Below are 24,329 nucleotides of genomic sequence, written 5' to 3'. Positions count from 1 at the left end.
TAAGTCTATCGACATACTGCTATATGAAGACAGCCACTGATTTCAGAATTCAGATAATAAAATGTGCTTTTTTTTTGTTCAGAGACCAATCTGGGAGCAGTCTGTCTGACCCGCCTTGTTTGAGAGTCATTATAGTTGAACTTTCATAATCATCCCTGCTCCATCAATGCATAAGGCAGAAATCAAATGGCTCTTGTCATCCCTATCCTGTTGTGCTAGTTTTTCCAGAAGTTTTATAAGTCTAACTTTACTGCAGCAAAATAACCCACAAACAACATAAAGGCAAGTGTTGGAAAAGCCTTTCTTCCCTACTGTGAGTAAATGCACTGTTGTCTTACAAAGAGCAGCTCTTTGAAGGAGCATAAAATTAGAGACAGACCAAGTGCAAGAAACCCTGAGGATGGACAGTTCTCATCCCTTCCACAGAGGATATCAGCAACTCCCACCTACTCCAGTGGCTGTAGCTTGTATTCTGTAGGAGAAGAATCAGTAGGTTTCTGGATCCAAACTTTTTGTCTGGCCCATAATTTTATAATGGACCAAACCCCTTGTGCACTCGGATGTGAGGCGCATGTAACAACTCAGACTCATCCCTACACAACGGTGAAAAAGGAGGCCATGTGAATGGTTTGGTCGACATCCAGTCAGTTTTACATCTGCACTTGAATTCTGTTCCTGCAGCAGTGAAGTCAATGAGAGTTTTGCCATTTACTTGAATGAAACTGGATCAGGCTCATGGAGAACATGAGCATTTTGAGACCATACTGATACATCTGTGTTCAGTGTTGTGGCATTTCTCTGCCTGTGAAGTTAAAGCTACCCAGCATACTTGGGACTATTCAGAACCACAGCATACCATCTTATACTCTGCTCAACCTCCCTCAGCTAGTTACGAAAGCAGCAAGCCACAAACACTGACGCTTCCTATTAGTTTTCACAGTGGTCACACTGCAAAGTAGCAAGAATGCCAAAAAACAGATTTGGAGAATTCCACATTGTCCGTTTACTAGCAAACCCTTCAAGCTGGAAATGGTATTTCAACCCCCGTGACCGCCTGCCACTTGTAAACTCGGGTGTTTTCAGAGTTTGATTAGAATTTTAAGTATATAGAATAGCATCTATGCTGAACTCTGAATTCAACCCTCCCTTCCTCCCAACACACATACTTTTTTTTTTCTAACCACAATACTGAAATTGTGTGTGGTTGTTACTAGTACCAAGTTGGAGACATTCATTTCTATAAGAACAGCATGAAGTCTAAAGCTAGGAGACACTCTTAATTTTTTTAAAAAGTTACCTCCTTGCTGGTGTTTTGGGGGCTGATCCAAGCCCGTTCAAGTCAATGGGAGTCTTTCCAGTGGCTTCAATGGAATTTGGATCAGGCCCTCAGTTTCTTTGCTAGAGTGCAGAGCACAGGATATAAGTGATGTCCAGGCTCCACTTCAATGTGTTTCACATCAAGCAGGCTTCCCTAGGAATTACTGAAACAAAAGGAAGAAGGGGCCAACAGTGTCAGTGCAGTATTTTGAGAGATTACTCTGGCAGACAGGTACCACACAGCCACAATATTGTGCAATGAATGAATGGCCCCTGACTTCTTACAATAGAAACAGTGCTGCTTTTTGGGCAATTGACTACAAAATGGAAGGGATTCCTAAAGCATTTACTACCTAAGGCTGAAGACAGTGTAAAATTAATTCTGTTAGTTGTTTTCTGAACATCTTCCTGAATAATGGCTTCCAGCAGCTTAAGAGTTCACAGCCAGAAGTTATCAGCTAGTTTCTATTGGTCTTTAAAACAGCAGCTCCAAATCCATCCTTTCAATAATAAGACAATATTGAAGAAAAGGCATACACCCATATTATACACTTCACACAGCAGTACAGTGAAATAAATGAAGTGTGAAACAGAAATGGATCTTATTAATTTATAATCCCCATTAGTGTGTATTCGAGTTGAGGAGTGGCTCAGAATTTACCTATGGATAAAATGCTGCACAATTTAGGAGTTTCATTTCACCTGCTTTTCCTGCCTGAATTTCCGTATGTAGCCAAACTGTACCTCTAAGGGACATACTAATACTAATAATTCCTCTGGTAGAAGCTGATTCTCTGAGTCCTGACTTGCCAAACTTCATCTGCATCCCAGTTTGTTAGTCGCTATTCAGCTTACTCTAGTGCATCTGGTGCTCTGCAGACAAGACAAACAAGATCCATGCTATAGAATCCACCAGAGATCCCTGTTATCAGAAAGCACCGTAAGAGGGGGTAGCAAACCAATGTTCAGAGCCAAAAGTCACACATGGCTAAACGCTACTCTATATACCAGCAGAACTGCTGGAGAAGTAAGAAGTGGCTGCACTGTAGCTGGAGTCCCAAGTAGGAATTCTAGCAGACTCAGCCAGAATTCTCCTAGGCCGTGCACAGGGCTTGCCTGATGTGCCACTCTTGCAGAAACTACAAAGTACTTTTAATGTCTGAAGCCAACTCTGCCTGGTGGTGAGGTGGAGTCTAATTAGGAGCTTCCCTCATTCAAACACATAGCAGCTGTGTAGAGAATAGAAGATAGCAGGGTCCCAACACACCTCTGAACGTCTTGCTATCCTTGATGAAAGCCACACATCCAAGCCCAGTTGCTGTCATTGTGCTCCCAGCTTCATGCTTACCAAAAAAATTAATAATCAATCATTTAAATATCCTCTGATTCCACTTCCTTAGCTGGCAGGAGGAATCCTCTGGTAATCAAAAGGCTCAGTTCATGCATGAAGGAGCGTGCTTCACTATTTCTGCCCCAGTATTCAGTGTTTTACCTATTTATGGAGAGAAGACGACTTAGCTTTTACACACACACTGTCTCTTTCTCAACAAACCAACCACTGGCAGGCTACTGTATCTGGGAGAGAATAAAACTGATTGATTACCGGTCAGTGCACTAAAACCAAACATTTCCCTATGACAGCTTCATAAACAACTTAAACTTACATAACCAGTGGGTGAAGAACAGGTGTCCCTTGGCTCCCACAAGAAATCAAAGTCTAGAAAAAAGTTTTAAACCAGGAGAAAAGCCCTAGATAGTTGTCTCTAGGATTCTTCAGCAGGGCAAACAGTGCTTCAAGGACAAATAGGAAAGTAGCTGCTATTTGAGGCAACTTCATTATAAAATCATTTTTAATAAGCATTCTTAACAAAGAGAGGGAGCGTGCTGGCAGAAAAGCCTCCAAGGGCTCTTAAGGCTGCACAGTTAAGTTATTAGGAAGTTACACACAGGGGACCAAACAGCTTTTTTATTGGCCCACGGGACAGGGTTTAGTTTGTCACCTGTTCTCTAGAGGCATAGTTACTAACAGCAGATACTGTTAACCGTCAATTTTCTGCCTGTTCCCACTTTGTGAAGGAAAGGGTATTTTTACTTACTCTAGTTGGCACACAAAAGCACAGTGTAAAGTAAGCAAAAGTGTAATTTATGTACTAGGTATTCATAAGTCTGAGCAGTAAAGATGAATCCTTTGTTCTCTTTTTCCCTTTAGCACAATTACATAATTACTATATTTAAAGAAACAATCATAAGACAGGGAAGTCCACCAATGTTATGACCTGAATGAGGACAGTATGGTAACACGTATAGTATAAGAGGGACACACGGAAGAAGAAAGAGGACTAGAGTCAATAAATTGCCTTACTTTTTGAATCAAACAGAACTGGAAACCTCAGTCTGCTTGTAAAAGTTTGGTGACTATGATTTAAGATTATTTGAATATCTATACAGCTGATGAGCCTGCTGCAAAGCTGTCCTCCCTCACTCTCTGACAAGCCATGCCCTCTTTTTAACATCCTTTGAGGGCTGAAGATATTAAGGACCTGATTCAGGAATGCATCCCTTAAACACATGCTTGAAGTTAAGTATGTGCTTAAATCCTACTGAAGTCAATGCTTAATTGCTTTTCTGAGTCAGAGCCTAATGGAAAACTGGTGTAGGAGTAATGCCAGAACTTATTGTGGGGATGGTACAGGTAAAGCACAGAGAGGCAGCGACTATGGGGCTAGGAAGGAGCTGGGTGGGGAACTCCATCAACTAAACCTTAGGGGTTGATTCACTTCCATCTTTGTTAACCAAACTGCTTTATTGGTTTGTGAACCAAATCCTGTGAGGCTTACATTGTCTTCACCTGATTTAGCTATTGAACAGGAGCTCATGCTCTTTCAAATTAGCCCCCATTCTTTTGAAAATATTCTGCAACTGCCACTGGAAAACTAAGGGCTTATCTACATTTGGAAATCGTTATTCCAGAATAATTATTTCCTAACAAGACCCACTGTAACATTCCTATTCTAGAACACGAGTATCCACATGGGGTCTTGTTAGGAAATAATTATTCTAGAATTATTCTGCAATACATTGCCAAATGTAGACAAGCTCTGACTCTGAACCAATATAGGACAGGCTACTTCACTAAGTAGGCATCACCAACCATGAAAAACTGAGTGGTGGTATGGAGACAACTCAGCAAGTATCTGAACTGTGGCCACTTAAGTAATTTTCACTGAATATGGTTGAGAAGTGAATTCAAGGTGCTGGAGGTGAAATGCTACCATATTCACTTATTACACTTCCATGGCTTGGCTTGAGCCAAAAGGCAGCATTACAAAATGTGTTATGGCGGCCTCTTTTTCTCCAGACTTTCAAGGTTTATTTTTTAAAAGGGGTCTCGAGCTGTTATAGTGATAAGGAAAGTTTTGAAAATGTCAGCTCAGCGTAACAGATGCAGTGATGGCTGTCTGAGTTTCCAAAGAGCCTGAAACTGTAGGTTCTGGGAAATGTGAACTGCCCAGTTCACCTCAGTGGGTGTTAGCTATTATTATTGTCATCTAAGTGAATGCAAGCATTTAGAGTATTTCTTTACTCATAGCATAGAAGAGGATGGACAGACTTTTTGGCCTGAGGGCCACATCTGGTAAAGAAATTGTATGGTGGGCCATCAATGCTCATGAAATTGGGGTTGGGGTGTGGGAGGGGGTGAGGGCTCTGGCTAGGGTACAGGCTCTGGGGTGTAGGAGGGTACTCCAGGCTGGAACCGAGGGTTTCAGAGGGCGGGAGGGGGATCAGGGCTGGGGGAGGGGCTTGGGGCATGGGGGGGTAAGGGCTTTGGGTTGGGGCTGGGGGTGCAGGAGGGGGATCAGGGCTGGGGCAGGGGTTTGAGGCGTGGGGGTGGCTCAGGGGTGCAGGCTCCAGGCAGCGCTTAGCTCAAGCAGCTCCCAGAAGCAGCAGCATGTCCCTCCTCCGGGATCCTATGCAGAGGCGCAGCCAGACGTCTCTGCTGCATGCTGCCCCATCCACAAGCGCTGACCCTGCAGCTCCCATTGGCCGCAGTTCCCAGCCAATGGGGCGGCGGTGTGGTGGAGCCCTCTGGCTGCTCCTATGCATAGAAGCTGGAGGAGGGACATGCTGCTGCTTCCAGGAGCCACGCGGAGCGGCCCCCAACCCTGCTTCCTGGCTGGAGCATCGAAGCACGGAAAGCCCCAGACTCCACTCCCCAGCAGGAGCTCAAGGGCTAGATTAAAATGGCTGGTGGGCCAGATGCAGCCCGCAGGCCGTAGTTTGCCCTCCCTGGCATAGAAGAAGGCAGAGGCAGAGCATTTTATGAAGAGAAGCACAACCTACTCTAAGGGAACTGCCACTTTGGTGCCAATGGGGTTGGGCATGGGGGAGGTTTCAGCAAGTACCATCATCTTTTTCCCTAATCAAGAAAAATCAAAGTCCAGGGAGCCTAGCAGAGGCCAGCAGGGCATACAAGCCCCAAGGAAGAGGAGCCAAGCTCAAGAGGCCGAGACAGTATGCGTCGTCCTGTTTTGAACATCTGCTTAGTCTCCTGAAAGCAGTGCCTCAGTCTCTTGTGTGGACATAGCTTATTCTGTGGGCAAAGCCTGGAAGAACACCACTCTCTTGTAGGGTTTCAAGTATTGTAACTCACAAATTCCCAAAGGACATAATATAAAGATGATATTACAGAAGCTGCCAGAGAGCAACAGTGCATTTTTACTTGGTGAGATATAACCACAGAGCATTACTGACAGGTTGTACGACAAGAGCTTAAATCTCTCAGGTTTCATTCAGCTAATTAAATAGATGGGAGACATAAGGCTCTTCAACAGTATTTTGCATATGCAGGAATACTTGTGTAGGGTTTGATTCAGAAGTGAGTTCAACTAACTAGCTGTCTTTTGCCCAACAGTTAAATTTCACCTAATACAGAATTTATCAAAGACTAATACCAAGAAGACTACCACAAGACTATTTACTCCAACCCAACACAATGGGTGATATACAAACAGAGATAACCTGCTGCCCAAGATGGCTATGTTCCATAAAATCAGCCAAAACTTCCTGGCACGTTTACTAGAATAAGTGACATTACAACACATGACTCTAACTGGGTCAGAAGGTCATTAGAACTCTTCTTCTAAAATCAGTGACCGGCTTTTAGCCAATCAGCAGACTCAAATGCCCCTGTACTTGGAGGAACTTAGTTTGATAGAACTGTGATACCTAAATCCCTTTTTGCTGGATCCCTAAATCGTATCAGATACAGCACCCACATCACATGCTGCTTGTAAGAATGCTTTTGGATTTTCCTTAGAGAAATCCTAATCTATTTAACTTGGCTTATTTTTGTTAAATTTATGCTCATGGTGATGAGCATGCTGTGGATAAATAGATTAAATATACAAATACAATGATTTGGCATGAGTCAATACACAAAATGCTTGTCAGGGAAGAGTGTCATTTTATTTGCATATTATTAGGCTCCATAACAGCTCAGATTTGCTTTGTGATTCTTGCATCTGGGTGCAGACATGAAACTACACTTGTCTGACACTATTGCACAATTGGACATTTTAATCTCTAAACTGTTTTCTGCGCAATTATAGGAAAAAAGACAAACTTAGTGTGCATTATGACAAACTGTTAAGGATGCATAGTCTGAATAAATTCCTGATTTAAGAGAATTAGTCACACTGTTATTTAGTTCTCAAGGAACTTCAATCAAAGTTGAAGGAAAATTCTTGTGTTTATCTGCAAACGGTGACTACACTACAACTATTGTATATTACTCATTTTATTCCGATCCTTGCCTAATGGGTAAACTCATCTTTCCATTGCTCAGACAACTTTCTTGTTATGCTTCCGAGAAGCGCATAGAATCATCTGCTAGGTATGTGCAAAGTGAGAACCACACTCTGCCAATTCTCTTTAAATTACAAACAAGTAGATCTTTCTTCATGTGTATGATGCCACAGAACAGGGCCTCTAATATGTGCTTGAGCTAGTTCATAGGGCGTATGTGTGATTGTTAACAGCACATACATTGTGATTGTGTCTACCGCACATAATAGAACACTTAAACAAAACTTTGCTTTTCTGTAAGCTATGAATCAGAATATCTTTCACTGTTACTGATACAAAACGATACTTTCCCATCATTAGTCAGCACTGTCAACAGAGACTTAGCATAAATCATCCAGTACAACAAATTAGGTTTCCAAAACAAGACTGTTTTCCATAATAGGCCCCAGACGCACAATCCATTAAAGCATAAGTGAGGACAATTCTTTATTAGTCTGACATGGATTAAGAAAGTCTTTCCTACAGTCTTCAGGTCTCTGGCTAATGTATAATTTCGTGTATATATGGCACTACAGAGTGAAAATGGAGAAGTGGCATTCCTGACAGCGGGTCAGTCAAAGGCGCTACCGTATATAAAATATATAGTTTGGTGGTTTCAGCTTATTTCCAGGTGGACTGGAGTCCATGTCACAAACCACCATGTACAGTAAGCACAATCACTAGCCTCTGTGCAAGAGAGGCCCAGGACTGAGCTAGCATAAATTCTGAATTACTTACCACCTCTAGAGAGGGTGGTCCCTCCAGGCCAGGGTTGAGCTCATGGGCAAGGCTGTGCAAGGAAGCTGTCTGTACAATGCCTGGCCTGCGGATATACAGAGGACTTCAGTCTCCTGTACTGGCAATCTCAGTCAGTGTGAGCTCAAATATTCACCAAAAGCTAAGGGCCAAAATTTTCCCTCAGATGCCCATATGTAATTCCCATTTGTGTCAATGGAAACCACATATCTATACATCTAATGGGAGAATGTGACCCTAAAAATGAGTCTTTATTACTACACCCGCCTATGCAGAGGACCGTCATTGTACTCTAAACAAGTTTGTGACATTTAACATTTCAAACAACGTGACATCAGAATGTCTTCTATCAACAAACCATAGACTATAAATCTGTTATTAAATTTGATAAGACATTGTTTAGTGATATATGATTTTAAAGTGTGTTTTTTCTTAACATGGATATTTTAAAATGATGAATGAAATAGGGAGTGAAATTAATGTACGATATTTTATGAAACTGGTTTCACCCTATGAAGCTGTGGTAAACACACCTCTAAGTCTTGTCTTTGTTAAAATACATCCTAACAAGTCTTGCATAGCAGAGTGTATGATTCTTATATGAGGCATTCATCAAATTCTATATCCATTAATTTTTCCTCTTTCTATGGATACGTGAAATGGTGGACAAGTGCAATCACTTCACTCTACCTGACTTCCGTGACATACTGATTTCGGAACATTGCAGTGTATAATATCACTCCCCAGTAACAAATCATAACACTTCTTCAGCTCTGAGCTTTTGGCTCACTATGGAGTAAGAATGTGCACTGATCCCAAAAGTAGCTGTCTGTGACGAGGGGGACTTAGAGTAAATATGTGTTCAGTCAGTGTACACGTCCACATCAGTTTCCACAATGTCATTTACTATGGCTGTGTATATGGATGGCTAACAGAAAAATGTCTAATTTCCAACCAGAATTCTCCTTAAGCACAATCACAACATCATCTCACTTACAGACTAGTGGACAGAAAGGGGGAGGAGATTTAAAATAAAATTAAAAAATAGGTTTTCATTTGAAGCATATCACATATGTAACAGGCACACGAATGAAGGGAGATCAGAAGGTAATTGTCCTCTCCCTTGGCTTCAGGATACGCTAGTTACCAGCCGACTAGAAAGGCACATACATCAGAACCCAGAGCTTTGCCTTGCTTCTTCAAACCCCTTCCCTTCCCTTCCCTTCCCTTCCCTCCCTCTGCCCCAGGACACACACACACACTGCATACTCATTTTGATGAAATTTCATCCCTGGGCTGAACCACTCTGTCTTGGGAAGCACACTAGAGTTTGTAAAGTGGAACTTCCCCAGATCAGACAAGCAGTTAATAGTCTGAAAGGCACATCAGTCAGACTACCGTGAATTCCATTTGTAAGAGAAGACCAAATAAAAAGGTATTACTTACATGTATGCGTCTTCTTTGTTACGGAAATACCTGGAGGGAAGAAATGATACCATTGTTAGGAAAATCACCATTGTGTAAACTCTTTTGATACACATTTCATTGTTCAACTCTTATCACAGACATACGGCTGCCTCTATAGAAGAGGGATGAACATCACATTTATTTCAACATTAGATTCAGGAGTATCTCCCTTCTTTGTGTGCAGGTTTTAATGTTATTTTGTGTCCTCCTTCCCATAAACGAAGGCTCAGCTATGTATCCACTGAGATTTTGTTGTCCAAAAGCCTATTCAAGTTCAAACTGTTTTGAGAAGTGTCTATTCTAAAAGGCACAACACTACGTTCAGAGGGCCCCCACCTTTTATTTCCCATGGTAAAGAATTTTCCCACACTTATACCAACCAATGCACATCAACCTACCTGCACAGAAAAGATCTGAGCAAGACAGAAATTCATTTGCTATGGCCATTAAGTTCAAGTTGTCTTTTTACTGCAAGCTGCAGATCATGCTCATTAAAACCAAATAAACAGCATTATGAATATGGGCATTATTGGCTGCTATTCTAAGCTGGAAGCAAAATAGATACAACCTGTTAAATATATTGTTGAAGTAATAAAGATGTTTTTATGCCAAAGAGGCTTGTGGTGACAATCAGCGGGGAGATTCCAGCTCATGTGAAATTTGAGACATTTTATAAAATGCAACAAAACAAATGGAACTAGGCAAGATACATAATACCAAATAAAGATAATATTAACTCTGTTAAATGTCATCGGAATTCATGCTTGAATATAAACAATGTTGTCTCCACTTTAGTAGATAACTGGTGCTCTACTCTGAGCTCTCATTATTTAAGCTTCACTCTGCTTTGGGGGCATTCTGTGAGAGGGGAAAGAGGCTACTGGAAGTAATAAAAGTATTTGAAATATTTAGTTCATGATTAAGACCTGTAATGAAATCTTGGATTGGCTTTGCTTGCAATGTATGAAAGTAAGGCAGTTCTGTATCTCCTTGACCCCCAAAACAAATTTATACAGAAAGAGTAAGCTTTTATTTTAGCCCTATTGGTTGGTTATGGAACTTCTCAGCAACACAAAGTAGATTCTAAAAATCCACAAAAAAACAGATGATGTCGTTTGTAAATTTATACTTGACCTCTAAAGATGACACTTTCAAAGTGTCCCTATTCTGACACACAAATCAATATTAAATCAAGCATTCAAGAATCATGAGGCACAGGCCTTCTAAAAAAAAAAAATCACAAGAATGGCTTAAAATCACGAGCATTTTTTTTAAAAAGAGTTTTAAATTACCTTATGGTTTTTCAGCCTTTAGGTTTCACATTTTCAAGATTTTCTCCATAACCACAAAGAGTCAAATCTAATTTAAAGGAAAGCTGAGATTCTCACAATAACACACCTCCAGACTTTAACACCAAATATCACAGAAGTTGGCAAAACTGATGACGAGACCTAACTCAGAGGTGCTGAACACTGCAGTAACATTGCAGCCTTACTTACTTGAATTTGAAATTATAGCCCTCATCAAGAACACCCATTTTTCCCCCAAGAGAGAAAGTCTTAGTTATTATTCGTTTTCTTGGTTAATCTACAGAATAGTACACACATATCCTTACAGAAGTCATCACTATGAACTTTCATAGCATTTCCTTGATAGAAGCCCTCATCTCTGCTGTAGCTTATTTGACTAGCCCCTACAATCTTCGGGGTATTCTACTGAATCACAAATGCAGAGAAAAAAAAAGAGTCTTTAATCTGAACACGATTTGCAACTCTCTCTCAGAACTCTAGTGCTAATAAATTGATACATCAGTACTCTTTCAGCATTATGAGAGCCATATGTGTACTCCTCTCAGAAAATAATGCTTTTGGTAAAATCACTTTGAACAGAAAGGGCTTATGCTGTCACTTCTGATTACTCACAGCCTCATCACAATAAGGTTTGCCACAGCACAAAACAGACTTAGCTGTATTTGCTGACCGAGGGACTACTTTCTCCTGACGCATGAAGCACTGATGGAAATATTAACATTTATATCTTTCTACTTAAAATTTTTAAACAAGTGTGGTATATTTAGCGAATCAAACGTATCTGTAATAATTACCGATTAGCAGCCGATAAGGCTTAAGATCTTTTACACACACATTTTTAGATCTGTTTAAAAACATACATCATCTTGATTGCAGTCAATGATTGATTGTGTCTTCTGCAGCATTACACTGGCATTAGCTATGTATAAACCAAAGGTATTAATTTTAATTGAGCCTTTACTGAAACCATTTTTGGTCCAAATGAAATCAATATGAGTTTTGCCATTGATTTCAACAGGACTAGATTAAAATTAACTAGGAATCTTAATTATATTTTTAAAGAAGTATTTTTTAAATTTGTAAATTTAAAGATTCCTCCCACATAAATAATTACACATGGGGAAACTTTGAAAAGCAAAGCTACTGGGACATCCAACCAGTTAATCAGATAGGATACATTATAAACACTGCTTTAACAAAAAATATGCCATGCATTGCTAGGTCATTGTAGCATAATTTGTCTAGTATTACGACAGGAAAACAAAGGCATAGTGATTCTAACCACTTAAGTATAATAATCCCCTAGAAATAGACAATTAAAAGTGTGTTTTGAAGGGAAATGTACAAATAACTCTGAAGAATCTGTCAATATGAGACATATATTAAGCACTGTCATGAATTTTAAATCATTCACAGCAAATGCTAACTCTATTAATGTTCAGATTTCTATTTCTCTTCTATGGGCCATATCTCACTAGTTTTACAGAAGCAGTCAATTCCACTGAAATCAATGGGATCACTTAAGGATCTAAATCTGCAAAGTCTAATGCATATAATCAACTTTACTCACTGATTAGTCCCATTCAGTTTAATGGGATTACTTGTGTACCTAAATATTTGCAGGATTGGATGCTAAATTTGTACAATAGAATAGAAAATGGAATACAATGGAAAATGCATATGGTAAAATGGAAATGGCATGGATGATCCACAACTCAGCATGGGACCAAACTCCAAGATGTGTCTAAAATAAAGCACCAGTTGTTAATTTTGTAAACAAGTGGGAGCATATACAATCCTTTGACCCCATTTAAAAACGTTATTTAAGAAAAACTCAAATTGTTAAATCAGATTACAGTATATTTCACATTACATACATGGGTTCATTTTCAATGTGATTTTCTGAAGTAATGTGTGACAACTTAAAGTGATTATCACGGTCTTAAACTGCCAATTTTTCATTCTAATTTTAAAACAAAACCAAACAGCTTCAGTGTTGCTAATACAGAAAGATTTCATGATTTCAAATGGCCAGACTTCAAAGTAAAGCAAAGAAAATGTCACGAAAATACCACAGCCATGGTTATCAGTGAGTGAAAGGTTCAATATTACACTTATCTCGGTGTTTATCAATTCAGCAGTGTGATTGGACATTCCCAATCAATGCCAAATCCTAGTCAAGTTAACATGTTGCTATGCAATTCTCTATGTGGCAACAAGCAATTTCATTTTGTTTTAAGTGAAAAGAATTTATATGACACTCGTTTTTCCACTCCCACTAAATATACATCATTTGCCATTATGGGTGATATTTACAAAAACAGGTTTCTCTATGGAATAAACTTGAGGAAGAACACCTAGCAACAGGGACAGGATATCATTTTGCAAGCAGTTAGCCATATGACCTTCACTAGCCAACTTCAAACAGAGATAAAAATGTCTTCTGAGAATTAAAAAAAACCCAAACATTTTATACATCATAAGCTATTTCTTGGAGTTGCCCACCCAAATAACATCTAAAAAAGCATAATGAAACATTGTTTAGTCTGTGAACTCGGATCATTACTGCTGTTGTACAATTGTCAACTTTACATATTTCAAGGGGAAAACTTCTGTACTTTGATGTAAAGAATGATAAGTAAAAAGTCCCATCTGGCAGAATTCATTATTCTCTGAAATATTTGCTTGAGTGCAGTAGTTACATATAGTTTTCTTAAACCTCTGAGAAAACTGTTCCAAAAATTTTGTCTTTAGAAAGGCCTGCAGCAATGGCAGACCATGTAACTGGGCATCAGAATGCTTTAACCAGGATAATGTTTTATTTTCTTTGCTTAATATTAATTTAAACTGACTTTAATAATACTAGCTCAGCTCTTTGAGCCAACATTAGTTGATTATCAATGGCATGGTTACAAAAAATCAGGAAGTCAGCACTGTAACTTTGGGAAATTCTGGAATTTAGTGTTTTTATGGCACATTATAAACCTGTCATTATGGAATCAAAAACATTAAAACTTTTTAACTCTAGGCTTCCCACCTGATGTATTATGTAAAATCAGAAAGAAAATGTATTACAATCTTCCGGATCCTACTGTGTTTCTATCCATCACTCCACTTCTCTTTTACTTTATCATTGTTAGAAGCTAGCAATTAAGGTGGTAGATTATACATAACACTTGGGTGCTTGCAGAGAACCTAGAAAAGCAGAATAATAGACTTGAATGTACTCAGACAGGAATACATTCTTTTAGAATGTTTAACAATGGTTTATATAAAGTACATAGGGATCCCTGGCTCAAAGAAGTCACATGATCTTTCTTGGCACTGTTTTTATGATGGTCAAGGTAAAAGCAAAATGCACACATATATTGTAAATGCAGGCTGAGCGGGTCTGACCAAACAAAATGATATTACAAAACTATGTCCTCGTCTAGGACAAAAGAGCTGTTAATGATAATCAGTACATATTACTGAAAGTGCTCCAAGTACTTTTGTTTCAAAAATTGTTAATGGACACTAATGCTTACAGTTCACCCAAAAGAGAAATAAATTATGTGCTAGGGTTGCAAGGACAACATACACTAGACATCAAACAATCAGGAATATAAGAACAATCAAGCATTCTATAATTAAATAAAAGCTTTTTAAAAAAATCACTTTAGAAATTATGAGAATAAAAATATTTTGTAAGGTTTTAGCTTTCCCAAAGCTTGCTCATACAGAAAAGGGGATGTCTAGCTGTTACTGACAGAACAGCAGCTCACCATGGCAAAAACAAAGCTTTTCTATTTTGGGCTAGCTCATACTTTTTTATTATAAAGGAATGTTGTACAGGGGGAACACTCAATGTCTCTTGGGCTCAGATCCTCAAAAGGTACTTAGGTGCCTAACTCCCATTGATTTCAAATGGAGTTAGATGCCTAAATACCACTGAGGATCTAGGCCTTTGACTCCCTGGTTGAACTGGAAATGATGCATATCCTTCCTGGGGCTGGATGAAGGTCTGGGTACTTTCGAGTTTTAAGTTCCTGGGTGATGCAGGAGTTTTAAGTTTTAAGTTCCATTTACTTATTTTAAAGCAAGTTTCTAACCTGCAGAGTTAGGGAGAACAGCTTGGAAATGTGAACCAAGCATAATCATTGCAGTGATGTCAGCAGACAATCTGAAACAATTCCCACCCAAGCAGAGAGAACCCAGCAGTTGAGGTAAGGACTGGGATCCCCCATCCTGCTGTCCCTGCCTCTCCGGAAGAGGAGAAGGGACTCCTGCTTCCAATCCTGGTGGAGAAAGAAGGGAGTTCCAGGCTGCTGTCTATGTCTCCCTTGCAACAAAGAAAGACACCCTGCCACAACTACCCCAGGGTGTGGTCAAGGTCACGATATAAGGGCAGGGCCAGAGCCATGGAGGGAGCCATGTATCTAGGGCCCCTGCTTGCTCTACTCCAGTCCTGATTCTCCCATGTCTATAGCCAGTTCTGTTGACACCCTGCCTTATTTCTACCAATGGAGATCTGTTGTAGTTCTTAAAATTCCAACTATATTTGGAGTACAGATCACCCTTGTGCCCAGACAAGATTCTCCAGACATGTTGTTTAAACTCTGTTCCTCAGCTTCCCCATATGTAAAATGGGGATAGTATGAGACCTACAGATGGAAAAACACTGAGTATTAAAAAGTAGTTTGAGCATCATCCCCATTTTATGACGAGGTTAATAGCCTGATTTGCGAATACAGACTAACACGGCTGCTACTCTGAAGCCTGATTTAAGCAAGTGCTGAGCACCGGACAACACCATCTGACTTCTAGTCAAGTCACTCCTGGTTCGGATACTGATTTACTATGTGATCTGGAAACATCATTTTGTATCTTCATTTTTCATAAAGCTGAACACCTACAACCTCAAAGTGACTTCACCTCTGAAAAAGCCAATAAAACTATTATTGTTCCTCCAGAAACCCAAAATACGCATCAAAAAGAACAAATGTCATTGTCGTTACAAAGGCTATTCTTTCACTTTGTAGAAACCCTAACCCTGAACATTTGCTGATATTTGCTCTCAGCATTCCCACCTCATAAATTCTTACTGTCTCACCTCAGGTGCCAAAATTCCAGAGAGCAAAAGTCTTGACTCTAGAGACAAATTTCACTATCCAACCTTAAATGTTTGGTACTAGAATAATGCGATTATTACACACATGCACTTAGGGATAACCCAAACAGTTTACACTGATGCACAACACCCTTTATTTACCAGAAGAGTTGGCATGCAACGTTCTCCCCAGTATATAACACTGGACAACTGGCCAGCTATATTTAAAAACTCTTCCCATAAAGCATCAGCTATTGGCCACTGCCAGTGTCAGGAGAAACTTCAACACTGGTCAGATCCTGCAGAGAAAAATCTTCTCCTTGTATTGATCATGAAAGCAACATTTCACACTTCTTCACTGCAGTGAAACCCTGATTTTTGCTAGATCTTGACTGAGTTAACTCCTAGTTAACTGAAGGTCAGTTATGTCCCCATGAGTTACTGAGTAAAGCTTTACTCCTGCAGAGCTCCTCTGGAGTGGATTGAACTCTCTGGTTCCCCTTAATGGACACTGCTGGTCTAACTAATTGGGAAAACTGATGAGCTGAGCCCCAATTTTAAGGAAGTTTCTGGTGTCCAGTACTTGTTTTCTTGGACTTGCCTTATCTCAAAGAGGGTCTGACAGACCTTTAAGTATTTTATTTTTCTTCCATAAATAAGTAATGAAATAGATAAGAAAAAACAGATAGACAAAACATATTAAAAAAACTCTACATTTTTATATGGCAACCATCAGTGAAGTATATATTTCTATACAGTTGACCTAAACTTATTTTCCCTCTTTGTACCTAGTGTATTAAAAGTAAAATACAATTTAGAATTGTATCTAAAAAAAAGAGGCTTCATAGGAAAACTTCGAATTAGTTTTGTTTTAATGACTAGTAATTACACAATTGAATGAGCAAACCATGAAGTGAGGATTTAAAAATAGTCTTACAGTGCAACACAATTATGGGGAGTGAATTCAGTTTAATGTACAGCATTCTATAAATCCCCCCACCCCCCACTATTGTTCTTCAGATAAGCTACAAACCATAAAGAAATCGTACATCTCTTAAAAACTGACAGAGGCCTTCTTATTATATATTTTATCCAAACTGTGAGTCTTAGTACAAGCCATCATTTTATATAGTTTTAATTATGACAGTAAAATATTGCCATAAGTGACAATAGCCTATAAGCCCTGTCCCTTTTCCTTGCAGTGACATTCAAAGCACAGAGTCTCCTTCATTTAAAGGAGCTGTCCTATCAGCTCACTAATGGGAACAATTCATTTAACCTGCACTAGATATACAGCCAAGGAGCTCTGTAATGTGTGCAGCTTCCTGGGGGGAATCAGTCCTTACGGTTGGCCCTTCCTGCTATTCGATTCATTGACTAGTTCCACTTTCTTTCCACTTTGTCTGATTTTAGACAAAAAGGACATTCCAGAAAATGTGAATTATTTAACGATTAGCAACATTTTAGCAAGCTCACTGTTTGATATGACCACAAGCAGCTCGATACTATGAAGCAGTGGGAGTTTTTTGATTTCAGACATATTTGTTATATTTTGAACATCCTATAGCCCATATTACTCCTCTGATGGCAGTGTGGGAGTTGCTTCTTCTTGCATCTTGGATTATAAAAGGTTAAGTTTTCCTGACTATTCCCCTGACTTTCTGCATAAAACAAAAATGCCAGCATATATTTTTTAAAAATTATATTTAGAAGCAATACCTTATTTAATTATGTAGTCTAAAGAAGCCTTCCATCAATACACAGAAGAAGTACAGAATGAGTTGAACAAGCATCTCTGCACTGCCCTGTTAATGTACATAGCAGTGCCAACCCCAAGCATTCAAAAGTCTTGAGGCAGGCTGTGACGGGGTCTATAAACCCCACACGGATGAGGAAGGTGCCAGAGAAGCCCTGGTGGTAGGGTTGGCCCTGCCCTTCTGATCCTGTCAATCTTGTATGATAGGGAGAAGGCCTTTAAAATGGAGGAAGCTGCAATGAGCGGGAGGGAAAGGGGGAGGCGCAGGATGCCCTAAGCAGCAAATTGCTGGAATGACTCCTGAAGCCATGGAGAATACAGTGGACTTCCAGAGTAAAACTGGTGATTTTCCCAACTTCCCACCCCCACACGTTGGTGCTGGATCATTGGCATATCAGTTTGACTTCAAGTATCTGGGATCCTTCCTGATGAAAGGCACTCAATATGTATCATGTTGATGTAAAATATCATTTCTCTAGATTCATAAAAACACGCAACATTAATTTATTTAGTCCAATGCATTATGTACATTACAAAATACTTTAAAAAGTCAGAAGAACTGAAGTTTGCTTTAATGCTAGAGAAGACCCCAAATCAAAACCACAGAACGCTTCAGGACTGTGGGGAGGTTCAGCTCCAGATCTATGCAACTAGCTTCAGTCTTTATAAGAGGTTGAATAAAAAATTGGATCAAAAACCATGGTCAGCTTTGCATGTTGAAGCCAACTCTGCAGGTTGGGCTCATCTGTATTAGAAAACTAAGCACTCTCTCTGGATTTAGTCAAATATGCCATGTCCTTGGATTTCTCTAGATTTAATTCTAGGGGTCATGGAGATTGTTATGGTTTCAAGTAAAGGACACACCTTTCATTATCCTACACACATAGCAGCATTACCATTGTTGTTTCCCAAAACAGTCAGAACGCTGAACAGACAGAGGATTTCTCCCCATTCAAATAAGGAAATATGCTCATTTAAAAGAAAAATATTGGTAGGGTCTCTGAAACAGCTTATTTATGGGAAGTCTAATTTGTACAGTGACCATTAAATTGGATTATCAAATACAATTTACTCATGAATTAAAGGGAGACTAATTCTCTTGCATGACATAATACAAATGCTACCTTTTCCGTCCCTTGATGCCAGTGGTTACTGCAAATACTAAACAACTGCAGGCAAAAGGGAGTCCTCCTTGAAATCCAGCACTAAGGCATTAGTATGTTTTTTAAAGGAATCCGCATCAAAATGGTATTTCAGCTTCTGTAGCATTCAAACTGCTGGGCAAAATTAGGATAGTGGGCAAACGTTATAAAATGTTTGAATAAAGCCAGTATTTCTTTACTGGCCACTGAAAGTTCTGTATAAAAATGGAAAATAGCATTGAACATTTTGATTCAAAAGGAGGAGGGGATGCATTGACTATAAAGATGAAACTGGATTTGGCATAGAGTTCAGAATAATGATTGAAACAGTCTTTGAACTAACCTCTGAATTATCTACTGGTTTGGGAATACAGCAAATTGGTAGATGCTGTAAGGTAACCTGTATCTGTAGAATACCACACTATGTCTCTGTACATTTGTTGTGCTGTATGCTGCTAACCTTCTATTTACTAATAATGAATGGCAAGGTGCTTAAGGAACACAGTTAAGATGGTAATGGACAAGATCCACTTTTATGATCAATGTTTGAATTGAAAATAAGGATTATTTCTATGTAGCCTTTATTTGAGCTTCTTGTGGTACTGTTGATTTAGTCCTGGTGCTGTGTTTTTACTGCATGGAGATATAGAGATAATTGTTATCCTTTGTATAGCTTTGTAACACTGCTGAATCACCAGGGTTTTCCTATACTATGGTGCAAAAGGGTGGTTTGCCTGTGGGCTGGAGAGCCTGGGGCTAAAACAGCCCTAATTACAGGACAAGTCACGCTTGGGTTGAACCAGGTGGCCCCAGGGTAAAAAGCTGCAGGGATGGGTCTGCAGAGTGAAGCTGCAGTGGGGGTCTGCAGTGGTTCTCGAGGAAGGCACAGTTTCTCAGGAAGTGGGAGGGGGCTGTGCCCAGCTAAAGCCAGGATAGAAGATTTTTTTGTATTTGTTTGAGAACATTGTTAATTTAATTTTTTTTTAAAAAAAAGATCCTAAGAAGGGCTGTGACTGAAAGAGAGACTCCGGAGCTTGTTGCAAGAGGTCTGGTGAAGAGGAAAACGGGTTGGACACAGCAAAGGCACCCTGGCCATGTTGGGGTGCTCAGGTGGTGGCTGGCCCTATTCACTGGGCCTGAACCAACACACACACTTGGTTGTGGTAGAGGGCAGGGTTCCAACTTCAAATCTCAGAGCTGTCACATCCCTGGAATGAACTAACCAAAGCCCCTCAGCTCAAAACTCTTGAACTTTCAGGGGGGTTAAAATTCACATTGAAATTTTGCAGCCAGAGCCTGGCCCATGTCTAGTATTTCTTGACCTATGTCCATAAATAGTGCTACTTATTCAGATGAAGATACTTCCCAAGTTTAACATACTATTTTCATCTAAGGTTTAACAGAAAAATAATTAGGTTTGTAACATGAGAAACTCAGATTTCTGTCACATATGTATCATTTAGTTAGTGACATACTAACACAGCTAAGAATAGATACATTAGAAAACAATATTTTAAAGAACCAAACAGCGCTCCCATTTGACTTCTATTGACAAGATAAATCTTATCAGGTATTCAATTTTGTTTTCATTAAGTTGTGAGGTTAATGGCTTTACGGTTCAGTCCATGAAAGAAGCAATGTCAGATATTCACCTTGAGAAGTTATCTTAGCAGAACTACATTCAGGCATTAAGCCCATTGTAAAATACAGTACTAGGATGTGTTGTAGAGCTGCATATCAAAAAGACAATTGCATTGCTGGCTGAATTCCAGTTTGGCTTCAGTGAATATTTTCTTCAATTAACCCTGGTGCACACAAATTGCGCATAGGCACAGAAGGATTCCCCATTCTCTTCAAGACCATACATAAGGGAAGACTTCACATAGATGGAAATATTCTCATAAGTTTTGCATAGAAAATCTTTCATCAGCACAGTAGCTAAAGGGCAGAAGAAAAATATTTATACAGCTGAGAGAATGGGTAACTGTCTTAATAGTTTAATCATGGTAATGCCTTGGAGAACAGCAACTTTCTCCCAAATTCTGGTTGTTGCCACCCTCCAAAACCAATATTCAAGCCATTTCTAAGCTTATAATACATATCTTGTTTTCTCAATTGCATGTTTCTCCTTGTCAATACAGGTAAACATAAGAAATGTCTAAGCACTGCTTGGATACCCCTGGTGGCTACGGAAAGCCACCTGCTACATATCTAGCAGTAATACCATACTGTAGAAAATCACTGGCTCCTATGCCTGAGTGGCTTGAACTTGTATATATTACCTGAAAGATGGCACCTCTAACAACCCAATATCAACTAGTACAACACACGTACATTGGTTCAATACTGTCTAAGGAAGAAGTGTACCATCTATTGAGTCACCAGCTCCATTTTAACATTCAAGCAGTCCTTGGAGATCTCCCAAGGAAGTACTGACCCAGTATAGCCCTGCTTAACTTTTGACAAAAAACAGGAATGCAGTAGCAGGTGGTATATTTGCATACTACAATTTTTTTTGCCAATTCCTTATGTAATTTATAATCAAATTATTATTATTATAATTTGCTCCCCATAAGAACTGCATGTAGTGACTGACTAGCAAGTATTTTACCTTTCAGGTGGAGTTGTAACATTTGCAAAGATATGAGCAATGCAGTGAAGGAATTTTATAGTTACATTGAAGCAAATTTGAAAATATGAAGATTTATCCCACATCAGAAAAGTATTCAACTATACAAGGAATGCTTGGTGTGCTCTCCTTGCAGTTAGTGCAGATATAATAATACTTAGCATTTACTTTATTCAGTGTTTTACATCTTCAAAGCACTGTGCAAACATCTCAAAATCCAAGTGTTATCCCCAATTTACAGACAAGAGACGAGACACAAATGTAATTCTAAAAGTTGCTCAAGCCCACAGAGCTGGGATTAAAAAGACATGGGTGCCTGGCTCCTAGCTATAGTCTTCATTAACAAAGTTATGAGAGTAAGGAGTTTCTCACTCTGTCCTCTACCTCAATGACTCCTTCTGCTTATGTGGTGAAATATTTATCTTCTCCCTTTGGCAACCAGTTCATAAGGCATCAGAATGATTGTGATGTCACAAGATAAGCATTCTGACATCACTGAAAAAGGGGGCACAATAATAAAAATAACCACTTGTTTAATCAACAGACATCTTGGATTTGAACACTGGGCCTATGTCCTGGAGATAACTCTCATAATTTTCTAACATCACATCAGGAGTCTCAATTTGGGACATTCCCCAAAAATACAAAGAATGACTCCCAATATCACCAGCATTCCCCCCTCCACCATTTTGCTTTGAATTTTGCATATTTTGTTTTGTAAAATGATGATGGGGAAAATATCCTGATTTATTGGATTTTTTTTTAAAAAGTTGAACCATTGTGACTGCAGCTGGTATATATTTAATCAATATGGGTGCAAAATAATATCAGTGGCCACTGTGAAAGCATGCTAAATCGGAATAAAAAAATTAAGAAATAACCAATGGAAATTAGTCTAAAATTTTATGATTTCATTCTTTATTAAAATCTTTCTATATTTTTTTAAACCTTCCCATAGTATTTAATAGATAATTACAGCCCTGCTACAGAGTTTTCAGTGTTGTTTTTTATAGTCTTACAGAATTTAAAATTCTGTCATTCAAAATCCTACAGGGCTGTTCCATAAGGAAATGTTAGTTCTAATGTGAAATCTTTTTTAAAAACTATGGGGAGAGTTTACTGGACTGAATTGATCTCTGGTGTAACCCCGCTGACTTCCGTATGGTTATAGTATGAATGAATTTGGCCCATTATGTTTCTAATGGAAAAAGCACTGGACATCAACTTCTTATTACAATTGGGGGCTTATTTTAACCCTAATTAAAAGATAATCAATATTCTCTAGCAAGGAATATTTTCTCTTTGCCCAATGGCTCTATTATAGATTCTGAAGAATGGTCTTTTTTCAAGAAGTATTTATGATCTGGAAAGTCAATTTATTGTGTGCTGCTTGATTTATCCCAACCAAATACTATATCACCAATGTGCTTGTAAATTTGACTTTCATTATTCTTCTGAGATTGACTGTCTCAAAAATGGCATCTTTTTAGTACGCTCTTTCCATGATAACTTTTTGACTTTTAAAGACTAGTTCCCTTTCATTTCAAAATACACTGAATTTCAACTTCTCATTGCTTTGCTCTCCTAGGGAAGAGAAGCAGATTCTATTATGTCTTGATCAGCTGTGGATGAATGGCGGGAAATAAGGCAGGGGAAGGAGCTATGCTGAGGACTTATGCAAAAATTGAGACTTGAATATAGCACAAGTAGCACTTCAACACTTCAGACTCCTCTAGTGCAGAGCTCCCTGGAGAGTTCAGTTTAAATCACTAAACTTATTTCAGGAAAGGGGAAAAAACCCTAGAGAAAACTCTGTCGATTCCAGCAAAATTAATAAACTGGTTGCCACTGATGGGAACTACATTTCTTGACAGGAGTTTGACAAATTTGTAATTCCCACTAAGCCATCTTGTGAGCACTGTATTTGTTGCTATTGTTTTTGAACAATCGTTTAACACTACTTTTTTTGCACACAACAGGGGTGATAAAAATTGGGAAGTGCAATGCCATTTCTATAAAGCAAGGCTGTTATGACCAATCTGAAATCCTGTCATCCAAAAAGAGTATTCTTTTCTCATTGTAAAATGTTCATATACTAGAAAAAAAATCACTTTTATTGCTTAATTGATCATCTGAGCTTCTTTCAACACAAATGCATAACATAATGGAAACTGATCTTAAACACAACTCTAGAGAGAATTATAGTTGAATATTATAGTACGTTAGGTCCAACTTTGCAGTTCTGACCCAGGTAAAACTCCCGCTAAAATGAATCTGATATCTCTCCCGCTGTGAACTGGAATTCTCTTATAGGCGACATACACTGACAATATGGGTTAAACTCATCTTTGATCTAACTCTGCTCAAGCCAAGGAGTTACACATGGGGTGAATTTGGCACAATATGTTAATACATGTCTCCTCTCTATACTAGTTTTGTATATTTTGCATTTCTCCTTATCATGAAATGTCATGGCAAATCTTTTACTTTCATATGCCTTTGGATGCAGTTATATTGCAGTGTAAAGTCTGCTACATTGTTATTGTGGTTGGGAATTCATGGCACAGTCAAAATGTCTTCAGATCCCCGTGCACAATGAAACTAGTCAAAAAGATTAACTCTTTTGCTGAGATGATTATCTTCTAGTGCTTAAATCCAGCATGTAAAAAATTACAGTGGTCTGAAAAATACTGCAAGGTGATAATGAAATGTTTTAGCCCTTAAGTATCTTTTTGACCTTTTATAATAAAAAGGTTTCCGAAATATCTGAACTACAATAAATAATTAAATCAAATGTGAACTTAAGAGTGAGTGGTTTTCCTTTTTATACCATCTATAGAAAGGGACATTTGCGGTCTCAGGAAGATCAATATCTACAGACAGAATGAATCAATATCCCAAAAGGTTAATATTTATATTTTCTAAATATAGAGCCTTTTGTATCATTTTAAGTTTTTTTTGGGGGGGTGAAGGGGAATGTTTGTTTGTTTTCATTATTTAGGTTGAATTTGCCACCATC

At 38.9% G+C, this 24,329-nt stretch overlaps 1 protein-coding gene across 3 annotated transcripts in view; it reads right to left on the bottom strand.

The window, feature by feature from the left end:
* The window catches only part of RORA (RAR related orphan receptor A), a 553,808-nt gene that overhangs the window by 150,281 nt on the left and 379,198 nt on the right, over positions 1–24,329 (bottom strand). For all 3 annotated transcript variants that reach the window (XM_043493174.1, XM_038420591.2, XM_043493173.1), the window contains exon 2: positions 9,364–9,393. In XM_043493174.1, the coding sequence (XP_043349109.1) occupies positions 9,364–9,393 (30 nt within the window). The remainder of the gene's footprint in view (positions 1–9,363; positions 9,394–24,329) is intronic.

This window comes from Dermochelys coriacea, chromosome 10, assembly GCF_009764565.3.
Source record: "Dermochelys coriacea isolate rDerCor1 chromosome 10, rDerCor1.pri.v4, whole genome shotgun sequence".
NCBI classification, from domain to species: Eukaryota; Metazoa; Chordata; order Testudines; family Dermochelyidae; genus Dermochelys; species Dermochelys coriacea.
This window is presented reverse-complemented; position numbering and strand designations above follow the sequence as displayed.